At 53.2% G+C, this 14,796-nt stretch overlaps 1 protein-coding gene across 5 annotated transcripts in view; it reads left to right on the plus strand.

Annotated features, from left to right (window-relative positions):
- Nucleotides 1–1,965: 1,965 nt before the first annotated feature.
- Nucleotides 1,966–14,796, plus strand: part of LOC141051321 (probable ubiquitin carboxyl-terminal hydrolase MINDY-4) — a 217,484-nt gene continuing 204,653 nt past the window's right edge. Inside the window, exons 1-2 of one of the 5 annotated variants that reach the window (XM_073548225.1) lie at nucleotides 1,968–2,352; nucleotides 6,011–7,229. In XM_073548225.1, coding sequence (XP_073404326.1) covers nucleotides 7,197–7,229 — 33 coding nt within the window. In that variant the 5' untranslated portion in view covers nucleotides 1,968–2,352; nucleotides 6,011–7,196. Of the gene's footprint in view, nucleotides 2,353–6,010; nucleotides 7,230–14,796 lie in introns of all 5 variants that reach the window. The other 4 variants (XM_073548226.1, XM_073548224.1, XR_012220626.1 and 1 more) reach the window with 4 other exon arrangements.

The raw sequence follows: 14,796 nt of genomic DNA on the forward strand, positions 1-14,796 counted from the left end.
TAGGGAGTGATGGAGCGCCAGCAGTGTACGGTGTAGGGGGTGAGGGAGCGCCAGCAGTGTACAGTGTAGGGGGTGGTGGAGCGCCAGCAGTGTACGGTGTAGGGGATGAGGGAGCGCTAGCAATGCACGGTGTGGGGGTGAGGGAGCGCCAGCGGTGCACGGTGTGGGGGTGAGGGAGCGCCAGCGGTGCACGGTGTGAGGGTGAGGGAGCGCCAGCGGTGCACGGTGTGGGGGTGAGGGAGCGCCAGCGGTGCACAGTGTGGGGGTGAGGGAGCGCCAGCGGTGCACGGTGTAGGGGGTGAAGGAGCGCCAGCAATGCACAGTGTAGGGGGCGATGGAGCGCCAGCAATGCACGGTGTAGGGGGTGAGGGAGCGCCAGCAATGCACGGTGTAGGGGGTGAGGAAGAGCCAGCGGTGCACAGTGTAGGGGGTGATGGAGCACCAGCAATGCACGGTGTAGGGGGTGATGGAGCGCCAGCAATGCACGGTGTAGGGGGTGAGGGAGCGCCAGCAATGCACGGTGTAGGGGGTGAAGGAGCGCCAGCGGTGCGCGGTGTAGGGGGTGAAGGAGCGCCAGCATTGCACGGTGTAGGGGGTGAGGGAGCGCCAGCATTGCGCGGTGTAGGGGGTGAGGGAGCGCCAGCATTGCGCGGTGTAGGGGGTGAGGGAGCGCCAGCATTGGGCGGTGTAGGGGGTGAGGGAGCGCCAGCATTGGGCGGTGTAGGGGGTGAGGGAGCGCCAGCATTGCGCGGTGTAGGGGGTGAGGGAGCGCCAGCGGTGCACGGTGTAGGGGGTGAAGGAGCGCCAGCATTGCGCGGTGTAGGGGGTGAGGGAGCGCCAGCATTGCGCGGTGTAGGGGGTGAGGGAGCGCCAGCATTGCGCGGTGTAGGGGGTGAGGGAGCGCCAGCATTGCGCGGTGTAGGGGGTGAGGGAGCGCCAGCATTGCGCGGTGTAGGGGGTGAGGGAGCGCCAGCATTGCGCGGTGTAGGGGGTGAGGGAGTTCCAGCATTGCGCGGTGTAGGGGGTGAGGGAGAGCCAGCATTGCGCAGTGTAGGGGGTGAGGGAGCACCAGCATTGCGCGGTGTAGGGGGTGAGGGAGCGCCAGCATTGGGCGTTGTAGGGGGTGAGGGAGCGCCAGCATTGCACGGTGTAGGGGGTGAGGGAGCGCCAGCATTGCGCGGTGTAGGGGGTGAGGGAGCGCCAGCATTGCACGGTGTAGGGGGTGAGGGAGCGCCAGCATTGCGCGGTGTAGGGGGTGAGGGAGAGCCAGCATTGCGCGGTGTAGGGGGTGAGGGAGCGCCAGCATTGCGCGGTGTAGGGGGTGAGGGAGCGCCAGCATTGCGCGGTGTAGGGGGTGAGGGAGTGCCAGCATTGCGCGGTGTAGGGGGTGAGGGAGAGCCAGCATTGCGCGGTGTAGGGGGTGAGGGAGCACCAGCATTGCGCGGTGTAGGGGGTGAGGGAGCGCCAGCATTGGGCGTTGTAGGGGGTGAGGGAGCGCCAGCATTGCACGGTGTAGGGGGTGAGGGAGCGCCAGCATTGCGCGGTGTAGGGGGTGAGGGAGCGCCAGCATTTCACGGTGTAGGGGGTGAGGGAGCGCCAGCATTGCGCGGTGTAGGGGGTGAGGGAGCGCCAGCATTGCGCGGTGTAGGGGGTGAGGGAGCGCCAGCATTGCGCGGTGTAGGGGGTGAGGGAGCGCCAGCATTGCACGGTGTAGGGGGTGAGGTCGGCTTATAACGCACTGTGTAAAGGAGTGCAGGGAGAACGTCTAACGTTGTAAGATGTCTTTTCTTGAAGAGGGACAGTAAGCCTGCACCTGGGTCACACCTGAAGATGACTGATCCCTTAGTTTCTGACATACAGCACAATGGTCAGCTGGTGTCGGTGCTCGGCATGTAGAATCAGTGTTCAAAGAAGAAAATGAGGCGCACCCTCCACACTCGCCGTGATGAATCTGACACTTTATTTCACCTTTTTGGCGTCGACAATGAACCGGACGTGCAGCAGGTCAATGAGGCACGCGGGGAGGGGAGATGGACTACGGCCGTCTCGCGTGTGACCTGCACCCGTTGAAGCGATCTCAGTGTGATCATCATCACACGCTCCGGAGCCGCGCATTCTCAGGTGTGGCCGCTAGATGGCGAGCACGCCCCGTTCTGAGCGCCAACAGGAAGAGAGACAACGCGTTACCATGACAACAGAGGCGACACACGGCCACGGCCTGTGGATCCCGGGATGGAAGCAGCCTGGAGCCGGTGCTGAGCGGCCTGGGCCAGGAGGGGAGCGCCGGGCATGGAGCAGAGCTTCACAGAGGCCGTGGCGTCGTCTCTGGTGAGGGAGTTTCTCAGCAGGAAGGTACGGACGTCATGTATGACCTCTGTGTGCTAGTGACAGCTCCCAGCATGCATCACCTACCGAAGACTTTGTGCATTGTGGTGTCACTGGAGCTGCTCTTTATAAATGTGTGTATTCTAAAGCGCACGACCTGGTGGCCGCCATCATATATCAGCGGTAGAAAGCACAGATAATTACAGGAAAGGTCCAATATAATGACCGACCCCGTCATCCAGCGTCACCCCGAGCGTCAGCGTCATCCTCCGTCACCCCGAGAGTCAGCGTCATCCTCCGTCACCCCGAGAGTCAGCGTCATCCTCCGTCACCCCGAGACTCAGCGTCATCCTCCGTCACCCCGAGACTCAGCGTCATCCTCCGTCACCCCGAGACTCAGCGTCATCCTCCGTCACCCCGAGCGTCAGCGTCATCCTCCGTCACCCCGAGAGTCAGCGTCATCCTCCGTCACCCCGAGACTCAGCGTCATCCTCCGTCACCCCGAGACTCAGCGTCATCCTCCGTCACCCCGAGAGTCAGCGTCATCCTCCGTCACCCCGAGAGTCAGCGTCATCCTCCGTCACCCCGAGAGTCAGCGTCATCCTCCGTCACCCCGAGAGTCAGCGTCATCCTCCGTCGCCCCGAGAGTCAGCGTCATCCTCCGTCACCCCGAGAGTCAGCGTCATCCTCCGTCACCCCGAGAGTCAGCGTCATCCTCCGTCACCCCGAGAGTCAGCGTCATCCTCCGTCACCCCGAGCGTCAGCGTCATCCTCCCGCACCACGAGCGTCATCCGCATCCTGAGTGTCTGCGTCTTCGTCCTGCGTCACCCCGAGTGTCTGCGTCGTTGTCCTCCGTCATCCCCAGTGTCTGCGTCGTCGTCCTCCGTCACCCCGAGTGTCTGCGTCGTCGTCCTTCATCATCCTCCTCTGGAGGTGGAGTTTCATCGCTCCCTACAAAGCATCAATAATGGGAACGAGCTGCAGAGCATCCTGCACCTGGAGGCCTTGTACAGGGAGAATAAGGTGAATGGCAGAACTGACGGTCTGACGACAACTCACACCTCACATTCCATCATAATAAACCACACCTTAACGAGATTGTCCACCACTTGGTTATTGATGACTAGAGATGGGCGAAGCCGAATGGTAAAGATATTACTAACACTAGGCTTGATGTCAGCGGACAAAAAACAGTTGACAAGTGGAAAGAGCCGGGCAAAGCGCCAGAATTGGCGCAGTTTATGGAAGCGCCATTTTTGGGGCGGCTGAGAGCTGATGTTATTTTTCTGGCATGGGGCCGTTGGCCCCTTCTCACCTATTAATATCAACCCACAGCTGTCTGTTTAGCCTTTGCTGGTTATTCAATATAGTGGGACCCCACTTCATTTTTTCTTTGGGGTGGTCCCCTATTTGAAGACCTTTACGACCTCTGACATATCTATACGTCCAGATCGGTTGGTTCTTACCGACCTTGGATGTATGAATACATCATTGCGATTTTGTGCGCACAGAGGCTGCCACGCGCATTCACTGTCAGGTGTCAGCTGATTCTGACAGCATGCAGCATTTAGCAGGCATGCAGTGGGAGGGGGCAGGCTCGGACTGGCCCATAGGGGAACAGGGGAATCTCCCGGTGGGCCCCTGTGCAGACAGGGGCCCCCAACCCTGCTATATGGGTAGTACATGGCATGATTTACTCCATACAGAAAAAGGCAGCATCTCATCATTCATTAACCAAACTACCTAGTTTAATTTGTGAAGGTGGGTAGTGTGATATTTGTATACAGGTGAAAACTGCTGCCTCATTATAGTGAATGGATCCCTTGGGAGTTTCATCTGAATCACGTCACTCGGAGATTTAGATGGAAACTCCAAAGTAAGTGCTCAACAAAGAGCGCAGGATAACACTGATCTCAAACGTTATGTAAAATGGTAACATGAAAAAGCTTCAGCTCAGTCCACAAAAGTCCCCACTTAGGTCCATCATCTGTTAACGGAAATATAGGGGGCTTCCATGTTACTGGTAGCACAAAGGCTCTGGAAAAGCAAAATGGCTACTCACAAATTCTGCGCATCCAAATGCCTCCCCCCTTTTGAGCCCCAATGTGCTTAAACAACATACGGGTGCATGACTCCAGAAGCATGAGTAGGGCACAACTTACTGCTCACTATAAGGAACTGGGCACTACCACAGCGGTTTGCAATTTTAACTCCGCAACATCCACTGCTGCTTGTTTCTGGAAAACACCATGGAGTCTGATTCGCCTATACCCCTTTGGAAATGTATCTACCGGTGTAGTATTTCCAAAATTGGGTCACTTGAAGGAGGGATTCTGCTCTTCTAGCACTTAAGGACATTGTATATGGAGTCCGCAAACTATTCTAGGAATATCTGTGCTACAGGAGGCAAATAGCGCTCAATTCCTCACTAGTTTTGCCGTGTGGCTAGTCAGTACTGTACTGCTACATACGGGGTATTTCTACATTCAGCAGAAATTATGGGACAAATTTTGGTGCCATTTTTGCCAGTTTTCCCGTGTGAAATAAAATTTTGGTGGTAAAAATGTAATGACATCCCAATATTATAAAATGCTGTGACCCACCCTGTGGTGTCAATATGATCACTGCACCCCTAAATGAATTCATTGAGACATGTAGTTTGTAAAGTGTGGTCACTTATGGGGGTTTCTGCTGTTCTGGCACCTCAGGGGCTCTGCCAGTGTGACATGACACCTTCAAACCAGTCCAGCAAAATCTGAACTCCAATATGGGGCTCCTTCCCTTTTGAGCTTTGCACTGTGCCTCAAAAGTAGTATTTCCTCCACATATAGGGTATTGGAGTACTCAGGAGAGATTGAACAACAAATTTTGAGGACCATTTTCACCTGCTATCTTAGTGAAAATGAACAATTTGTTTTCTGTTAATAACAAGTAAAGGCTACGCAGAAGCTTCATAGATATTGGCCCCTTCCCAGAATAATAACACCAGCCCCCAGCTGTCAGCTTTCCCTCAGCTGGTTAGTAAAAGGTGACCCCACACCATTTTTTTTCTTTTATTTACTAGCTAAATACATGTACAGTAAAATACACACGCACTGCACTATTTATATACAGTATCTCACTGATATATTTCCAACTTTGCTCAGATGTAATCTGGTGAAAACTCTCATCAGCGTACCCCTGCTCACTACTATCAGAGAGACCAGATGTATGCTGATGAGAGTTGTGCTGATGAGAGTTGTACTTATCAGCCGACGCCTGACGGGCAGTAACCTTTTCACCGCCGGCGGGAATGTGTAAAGTTGCCGCCAATCATAGCCAATGTTTTTTGAGCTGTCACACAGATGACAGTGTGGGAAACTCTGGATGTTCGGGCCCCCCATTCATTTGAAAGGGGTCCTGGTTTTGATTCGAGTTTGGGTACCGTTCCTGAACCAAACTTTTTTTTTTCTTTTTAAAGTTCGGCCAAACTCTACTGATCCGAACTTCCACGAGTCTGCCAATCCCTATTGATGACCTTTCTTCAGAGTTAATCACTATGCCAATCAGCTGGTTCATCTGCCAGGAAGTAGCACAGCGCCACACCTGATGTAGTGGCCGTGAGTGATAGTGCAGCTTTCTTAAGGACAGATGATAAACAATAAACTCTTGGAAAACCCCTTTAATGTTATTTTTTCTTCATAGTTGTCTGACAGACCCCCTAAAGACCCTCCTGGAGCTCATCACTAAGTATGTTCTTGAAAGTTTTGATAAAACTAAAAAGTTGGAAATGACTGGAGACCGCGGCATGGAGGCCACCAAGATATTTATCACAGGAAATCGGAGGAAGGAGTCAGAGGCCTCCCACCTAGACGTGTATGACCTCTCCGGCGAGAGCTCCGCCGTGTCCGACTCCAGTACCACCCTCCGAATCCGCAGGTAGCGGGTGCTGCGCCCTCTACTGACAACTTGTGGCCACTGCTGGTATTGTATGGTCGCTTCTGCTCCTGACCTGATTAGTGACCCTGCGGGTATCTAGTCTTTCATCGTGGCCCACGGGAGATCTGACGGTTCAGGGCTGCAATCCTCAGGATGTCAATTCCTGCAGAGATTTCCAGGTGGGTTATGAAAACCACCACCTAGGACCCCCAGATCACCCAGAGGTGGGTGCAGGAACAGTGAGCAGATTGGATTTTTAGCTTTGTATCAGAAAACTAAACATCTGCCAGTTTTACCTCTTCCTGTCACCTTTTGTGGCTTTTGTTTTTTTTCTTCCCTTTTTCTATAACTTTTTTATTTTTCCATCCCAATTCCAAGTGCAGTGAAGCAAACCCCACATTGTTTTTTTTTACTTTTCTTTTAGTGGCCAGGTCACTCTCATGAAGGAGATTTTTTTTAAGTAGCGCAAAAAATTGAAAAATTGTTCTCCAATTCTGGAATGTTTTCATTTTTCCATTGACGGCTTATTTCTCTTTTTTTGTGCCAATATGTATTTTTTCTTAATAACATTTGGGTGCAGATTTATTGTTTTGATCACTTTTTATTGCATCTTTGGGGGGAGGTGACCGAAAATCTCATTGGCTTTTTTTTTTGCTTCATGGTGTTTGCCGTACGGATGAAATCATTTCAGTAGTTTGGACTTTTATGAATGTGACTGCCGTGGCGGTGTCGCTCTCGCCAGTACGTGGATTCTCACACAACGTCTGCATGGGAAGGAAGTCATAACCCAGCATACAACCGTAAGGAGCGACCCAGAGCCGTAAACGACGGCTTTAGAAAGTCCGAAAAAGAAGGAAACGTCCTAACCAGAGAGCCAAAGAGGGAGACGTCAGGACCACCAGAAATTCCAGCCAAGGCTCCGAGACCGAAATCCAGCAGGATCGTACGGGGGATGATGTCTGGTCCTATAGCCAGCGCCCAGGAGGTGAGTGCAGCTGCCAGGAAACGTCCGCAGGGGACACAAGTCCTGGAAAGTTCTTTCACAATTTATGTTTTGGGGTTTATTTGAGGGAGGAAGCCAAATGACGACAATTACGGCTCGCACGGAGGATGACACCAGACTCGTCGCAGTCACATCCTTCACGGTTTTCCCAAGACATCCCCGACACTACATTAGCAGATTTACTCCCAGACGCTGCCGCAGCAGGGACCTGCCGTCTATAAAACCTTCTCATGGCTATTTTTTCCATAGGATCCTCTGAAAAAGAAGGCGCAGAGACGTTCCTCTGCTTCTCATCAGTCTGTCCAAGCCAAAGACCATCCCCTGACTAATGGCCAACAAGCAATGAGCAGGGAGTCGACGAAAAGCCCCCCGAGCCCTGCACTGCAACTGGGCAAGGAATTCTCTGCCAAACTATTCGCTGCCACTACAATAGTTACATCCTGTATTATACTCCAGAGCTGCACTCACTATTCTGCTGGTGTAGTCGCTGTGTACATACATTACATTACTGATCCTGAGTTACATCCTGTAGCTCTTTTTTATTATAAAAGTATATAAAACACAATACATAACAGACTACATAATACAAAACACAATACATAGCAGACAAACAATGCTCCCGACATAAATATTTGTGCAAACCTCGCAATTTTACCTGATCCCCCAGGCTTTCCAGCCTAGAGGGCCCCAGCAGGGTCCCTCCACCCCTATACAACTTGAAATAAAGAAACCCCGATATAACACATTCATCCCCTACGCACACCCTTTCACACTCCATTCGCACTTTGCACCCATACCTATATACAAGTAATAAAGAAAAAAAAACGTATTCCGGCCCTTCTGCCTTTAAAAAAAAACATAGCCACTTATACTGGCAAAACCCCAGCACCAGCCTAACACCTCTATGAAAATTTTTTTATTTTTTTTTTAAATTTATCATCCCCCCACCACACCCAAGGTCCAAAAGTCCATGGCCCATTACACGAAACACACAAGGTCCATCTATGTTCATGGCCTATCACATCTATCTCTTGGCAACAACAGTTTATGCTCCAAGAGGAGAACCCTCACCCGGCTCCACCCAAAACCTATGCTATTTACCATGTGGTCCATTCTTCTTTTCCTTTCCACGATTTGTCCATCCACTTTCCCTTCGGATAAAGGTCCTCTTTTCCCATTCTCACCCCCCATTCACCCCCCTCCCAACCTCACTACACCCTCCCATGCACTGCTAACTAAAACAAAAGAAAGTATGTACATATGCATAATACACAAAAATAATACAAATATACAATATATAGTATCTACATATACACCACATAACATTACCATATTTGTTTTGGCTTGCCACCACACACTTTTCTTTGCAGACCCAAGATCAGTGCCTGCAAGCCCAATATCCATTAATGCTCTATGTTTCCAAAACAAAAGACTAGAGTGGCATGCTTTAGCCCACCACCAGGAAAAGGAGTTCTCGAGGCCCCGTCCCTCACTAACTCATTCACCCTGTCCCTCAACAACTAAGACTGTCCCTGCTTCTGTCCCTAAAGAAACTGTCCCTATCTGTCCCTTCCTGTCCCTACTCCACCTAACTTAACATAACTAACTATCTGTCCCTCAGTGCCTGTCCCTCCCTGTCCCTATCTGCCCCTACTTCTGTCCCTAGCACACCCAGTGAAACTTATGCTATCCCTACCCTCATTCACACAGAGCTAGCTCTCCCTTGAGTGCGTTTTTAAAAGGAGAGGCCTCTCCAAAGCCAAGAGGCTTTCCTCACACCCAACCTTTCGAACTCCAAAGAACGGACCTTCACCAGGTCACCCAAGATGTTTCCTACCACCTTATCCCTTGGGAGGGTTTTTTCCGCGTAGAAACTAGGCACCGTGCATTCCAAGTGTAGAACCTAACCACTACACTGACTAGGAATAAAGTACACGGGTCCCGGCCACCCAGGGATCTGAACGCTCCATAGGCCCACTCAGCGTAGGAGAGGGACGCCAGCCGCGGCCAACGTATGGAAGCACCCAACCTGTTGTACACCTCTGCATTAAAGGGACACTGAAGCAGGAAGTGCTCCATGCTTTCCAGCACGTCGCCACACTCCTCACGGGGACAACCCCGATCATCGGATTTCCTGCACTTCAGGTTATCCTTTACATATAGCCTCCCGTGGAAGCAACGCCAGGTCAAGTCCCAAAACTTCATGGGGATCCGCTTAGAATTTAAAAGCCCCAGCCCGACCTCCAGATCCCGGCCTGGGCAATCCTTAAGGGCCAGGGGCTTCTGGAAATGGGTCAACAGGACCCTCCTGTCAAGGCATTGCCTCGACATGGTCCTGATTTCCCACATTCCCAGACCCCACTGGCGGATCACCTTCAGAACCGGGGTAGCGTAAGCCGGGAGATGCCCATGAGGTGTGCGTAGGTCATTCACCTGTCCTCCTGTCTCCAATTCCTGGAAGAAAGGCCAAAGCCAACCCTTGCAGGAGACTACCCACGGAGGAGCCCTCTCTAGCTAGAGGTTGGAGATGTTAGTCTTAAGAAAGGTGTTTACTAGAAACACCACCGGGTTGACCATACCCAACCCACCTAGTCTCCTCGTACGGTATGTAACCTCCCTCTTGATTAGGTTAAGCCTATTCCCCCATAACAGTTGGAAGAACAGGCTATAGACCCGTGTCCAGAGAGGTTCCGGCAAGATGCACAAACTGCCCAGGTATATTAATAAAGGTAGCAGAAAGCCTTTAACCAGGGCAACCCTTTCCCTCAGGGTTAAAGACCAACCCTTCCATTGGTCCACCTTTTGGGCGGCGATCTTAAGTCTGCCCTCCCAATTTTGCTGGGGGTAATCCCCGGGGCCAAATTCAATGCCTAGAATTTTGGCGGTGGCCTGGGGCCCTGGAAGGGTGTCTGGGAGATCAAACCTGGGATCTCCCCCTCCCAGCCAGAGACTTTCACACTTATCCCGGTTGATCATGGACCCGGATGCCTCCGAGTAGCGCACTACCTCCGACATGACCCAATCCGCCTCCCCTCTCGAGGACACGAAAAGGGAAACATCACCGGCGTACGCCACCACCCTCAGAGAGGACCCAGAGCCCACCTGGTCCATCCCGACTCCCACCAACGGTCCACGATCTACCTTCATTAGGAAGGGATCGATCGCGAACACGTATAAAAGCGGGCTCAGCGGACAGCCCTGACGGACCCCAGAACCCACCTCAAAAGGGCGACCTGACCAACCGTTCACCAGCGGAAAAGTCTCAGCCCCTTGGTACAAGATCTCTATCCATTTTACAAACCTCCCAGGCAGACCATACCTCAAAAGGACAGACCAGAGGTACTCATGGTTGACCCGGTCAAAGGCTTTCGCTTGATCTAATGACAGCAAGTACCCCTTCCAGTGACCTGCCCTACCCTGCTCCACTGCCTCTCGGACACCGAGCACAGCACTAAAAGTACTGCGGCCTGGAACAGAGCAATGCTGGGCCCCTGAAAGGAGCCGGGGTGCAAACTTCACCAGCCGATTAAACAGCACCTTGGCCAGAACTTTCCGGTCCGTATCGAGAAGCGCTATGGGACGCCAATTCTCGATACGGGACGGATCCTTACCCTTTGACAGAATAATGAGGGCTGACTTCCTCATTGAGTCGGGAAGAGTCCCCGAGGAGAGACACTCATTAAATACCCCTGTCAAGAGGGGGACCAAGGAGTCCCTAAAAGTCTTGTAGAACTCGGATGTTAAGCCATCCGGACCTGGCGATTTCTTGGGCCGAAGCCCATCAATGGCCAGTCTCACGTCCTCTTCCCTGATTTCTTCTGCCAAAACACCAAGAGAGGGATCACCCCCTGGCTCAGGGACGGTTTCAGCCAGGAAAGCCGACATCCTGTCCCGATCCAGATCCTTCTTTTCCAAGAGGTGTGAGTAGAAGGATCTAACCACCTCCAGGATCCCTGATTTGGATCTGTTCAGGGACCCCGTACTGTCGATCAGTCCTGTTACCATCTTACAATTCACTGACATCTTACAGTTTCTGTAAGGGTCGGGCGAGCGGTACTTCCCGAAGTCCCTCTCAAAAACTAAAGATGTGTGCCTATCATACTGACACCTCTTGAGTAAAGATTTCACTCTGGAGATTTCCTCACGGTCACCTCCAGTCGAGACAAGCTGCTCGAGTTTCCTCCCCAGAGCCTGATACAAGCGGTGCCTGTTCAGACTTCTGAGGTTCGAGAGCTGACGGAAGAACCCCGCCACCCGCTTTTTGAAGATCTCCCACCACTCTGACTAAGGCCTGTTTCACACTTCCGTTTTTTCAAATCCGTCAAAATCCGTTGTTTTCCGTAAAAAAACGGATCCGCCATTTTTTGCAGGATCCGTTTTTTTGTCCCATAGACTTCCATTACGGTTACCGCGGATCCGTCAAAAAAACGGATCCGTTTTTAAAAAAACGGATCCGTTTGCATCAGTTTCCGTCAAAAAAACGGAAACGGATCCGTTTGGAGGACACAAAAACGGAAGTGTGAAACAGGCCTTACTACTACAGAGATCCAACAGTGGTACCTGGCTCTGAAGAAAATCCTCGAAGGATTGTCTCACCTCCGCTTCTTCCAGCAGGGACGAATTGAGCTTACACAGCCCTCTTCCCATCCGAGGAGTCTCTGCAACATTCAGAGAAAAGAAAATTAGACAGTGATCAGAGAACTCCACCTCAACGGCAGACACAGCAGAAAAGATGGCGTCCTCCTTTAAAAAAAACTGTCTATTCTAGACCTGCTGCTACCCCTATGATAGGTGAAACCCCCGTGACCTGGGGTGTGCCGGATGTGGACATCCACCAGGCGAGCTTCACTGGCTATACTATTTAACGCGACGCTGTCATAAGCCAGGCGATCTCCGGGACCCCCCCGGTCAAGGGACCTCGTAATGGTGTTAAAGTCCCCACCGAAGACCACCTGTCGGCTCGTAAAAAGAAAGGGCTTGATCCTCAGGAAGAGACACTTACGGTCCCACTTTGACTGTGGGCCATAGATGTTTATGAGCCGAAGCTCTTGTCCCCTCATGAAGACATCCAGGATCAGGCACCTCCCCATTTCCAACTCGGTAACCCGTCTGCATTCCACATCTGCGGTTTTAAAAAGGACCGCCACCCCGCTATACGGCTCGGCCGCAAGAGACCAGTATGAGGGCCCGCACCTCCACTCCCTTCGTGCTTTATGGATGGCCCCCATGTGGGTTAGTCTGGTCTCCTGCAAAAATAAAATTTCTGCCTCAATTCGGGAGAAAAAATCAAAGGCCGTGAAGCGAGCCGCATCTGACTTTATGCTGGCAACATTAATAGATGCCAGCATCAACGGGGCGAGTTTCGCCATCATAGGTGATCAAGTTGGATGGCCAACTTCTTACCACTGCTATCATCCGAGCCTCCGAGGATGCTGAACCGGTTGGAGAGATCAATCAGAGGGGGGTCAGCGGGCCCTTCCGTGCGCACCCTGGTGTTCGGGGGCGGGGGAGATTTTGAAGGCTTGCCAGCCTTCTTCCCCCCCCCTATTTGTTACGATTGGCACGTTTGCTTTTGCCACCCACTGCTGTAGGCTGCTCCTGGACCTCCTCATCAACACTTTCATACTGTGAGGACCCGTCCGAGTCAGCCGCTTTATCCTCCCTCTCCATCCTCCTGATCTCCTCTCTCACCGCACTCTCCCTCAGGACCTCAGAGGCTTTTGCCACGGGCCTGGAGGGAGGAGCAGGCATCGACCCGGTTGCCCGAGACTTCACCTTCCCCCCACCCCCATGGCGTTTTTCTTGCCTCCGCACGTACGCGGGGCCCCTCACCTTGGCATTGCCCTTCCTCACCGGTCCCTCAACCCCTTCCCCTCCGCCACCACCTGCCACAGCTGCAGGAGCACCGCCAGAGGGTTCTCCCTCACGGACTTCTCCCACCAGGCCTGCAGCGGCATTAGAAAAGGAGCGAGGGCAGCGGCTGAGAGGGTGACCTAGGTCATCACACAGGTGACACCGAATGTCTTTACACGAGGCGGCCAGATGACCTACCCCACCATACAAGGCACATTTCTGTACCTTGCAGCTAGCGCTGAAGTGAGTGGGGTCACCGCACTTGTGGCAGACCTTCGGTTGCCCCTGGTAGAAGACCAGGATCCTGTCCCTTCCCAGGAACGCCGAGGAAGGGATGTGGGTGACCGTGCCGCCGGAAACCTTCAATTTAACCATGAAGGTCCAGCCCCCCGACCAGATGCTGAATTCGTCCCTGTTCTTTTTGGGGACCTCGGTGACTTCCCCGTAACGGGAAAGCCACGTCATAATGTCCACGCCGGCAAGTGACTCGTTACAACTTACCACGGTCACTCGCTTGACGGAATTTTGGCGTGACACCGCTTGCACAACGACGTCTCGCCATCCAGGCTCTTCCCGCACCAGCTCATAGTTAGACCAGAAGAGCTCAAGCCCCTCTGGCCGCACAAAGCTGACGTCGAAGAAGCGGGACGCCGAAGGATGTATCAGGGCAAAGATGTCATTGGCCCGAAGCCCATCTTAAGGAGGAGCTCCACCACCTTGCTCCTAGGTGCGAAAGCTTCACTGCCCCCCCACCTAAGACGGACCACATTCCTCCTTTGCGGCCCCTGCCCGGCTGGGGGGAGAGACCAAACAGTCCCTCCCTCCTTTTGGTTTTGGAAGGCAGCAAGGCAGAGTCTCTCTATCCAGAAAGACAAGTCCACTGTCCTCCCCTCTACCACTATCGACCTTTCTCCTTTTTTGAGGGCCTCCAGGAAACGGCGGTGCAAAGCGCCGTCCCTGGAGCCCGGAGGCGAGGAGACCCCCCCAGGACCACCCCGAGGACCACCCCGACCCCCAGCCGCGGCCCCCGCATAACTATGTTGGGGTCTTGCGGCCAAGGGGGCAGACGGGCCAGCCCTCCCACCACCACTCGTGCTTGCACCCTCATTTATCCACCCACTCACTCTCCCATTCACTCTTTTATTATTGGCATTCACTCCAGCACTTTCAGACCCATTCACACCCGCACTCACTCCCTCATCCATGTCACTCATATCTCCATTCACCTCTGCAAACATCTCTTCAAAAATATCCACGCCACTCAATATTGCCAATTTTTTCCCCGCAGTTGTCCCTCCCACCTGCTGGGGGCCCTCTCTGGCTGCCCGGTGCTCCTGGTCTGGCCTGGACAGTGCTGCTGCTCCTTTAAGGGCTTCCATGTTAGCCTGCATGTTACTCTGGCTGGGCCTGGGAGCAGCAGCTCCTGGTTTCCCCAGCTCACTTTTTTTTCTTTTGTCCAAAGCACCACAGTCGTCCTTTCCCGTCTGTACTCTCTGGGCAGGGACGGCCACTGGCATCGCTCCCTGCCCTGCATCTCCTCTCTCCGCCCCCGCCACTGGCATCTCAGGAAGAGGCGGAGCCCCCGCACCCCAGATGACGGTAGGTGGGCCGGGGACCCCGACAACTCCCCACCAGTTTCTGGGGGCCGTGCTACATTGCTGGGAAGGGTGGGTGGGACAGAGGGCAGCGGGCCCGC

Source organism: Dendrobates tinctorius, unplaced genomic scaffold, assembly GCF_039654945.1.
Source record: "Dendrobates tinctorius isolate UK_male_01 unplaced genomic scaffold, ASM3965494v1 ptg000156l, whole genome shotgun sequence".
NCBI lineage: Eukaryota > Metazoa > Chordata > Amphibia > Anura > Dendrobatidae > Dendrobates > Dendrobates tinctorius.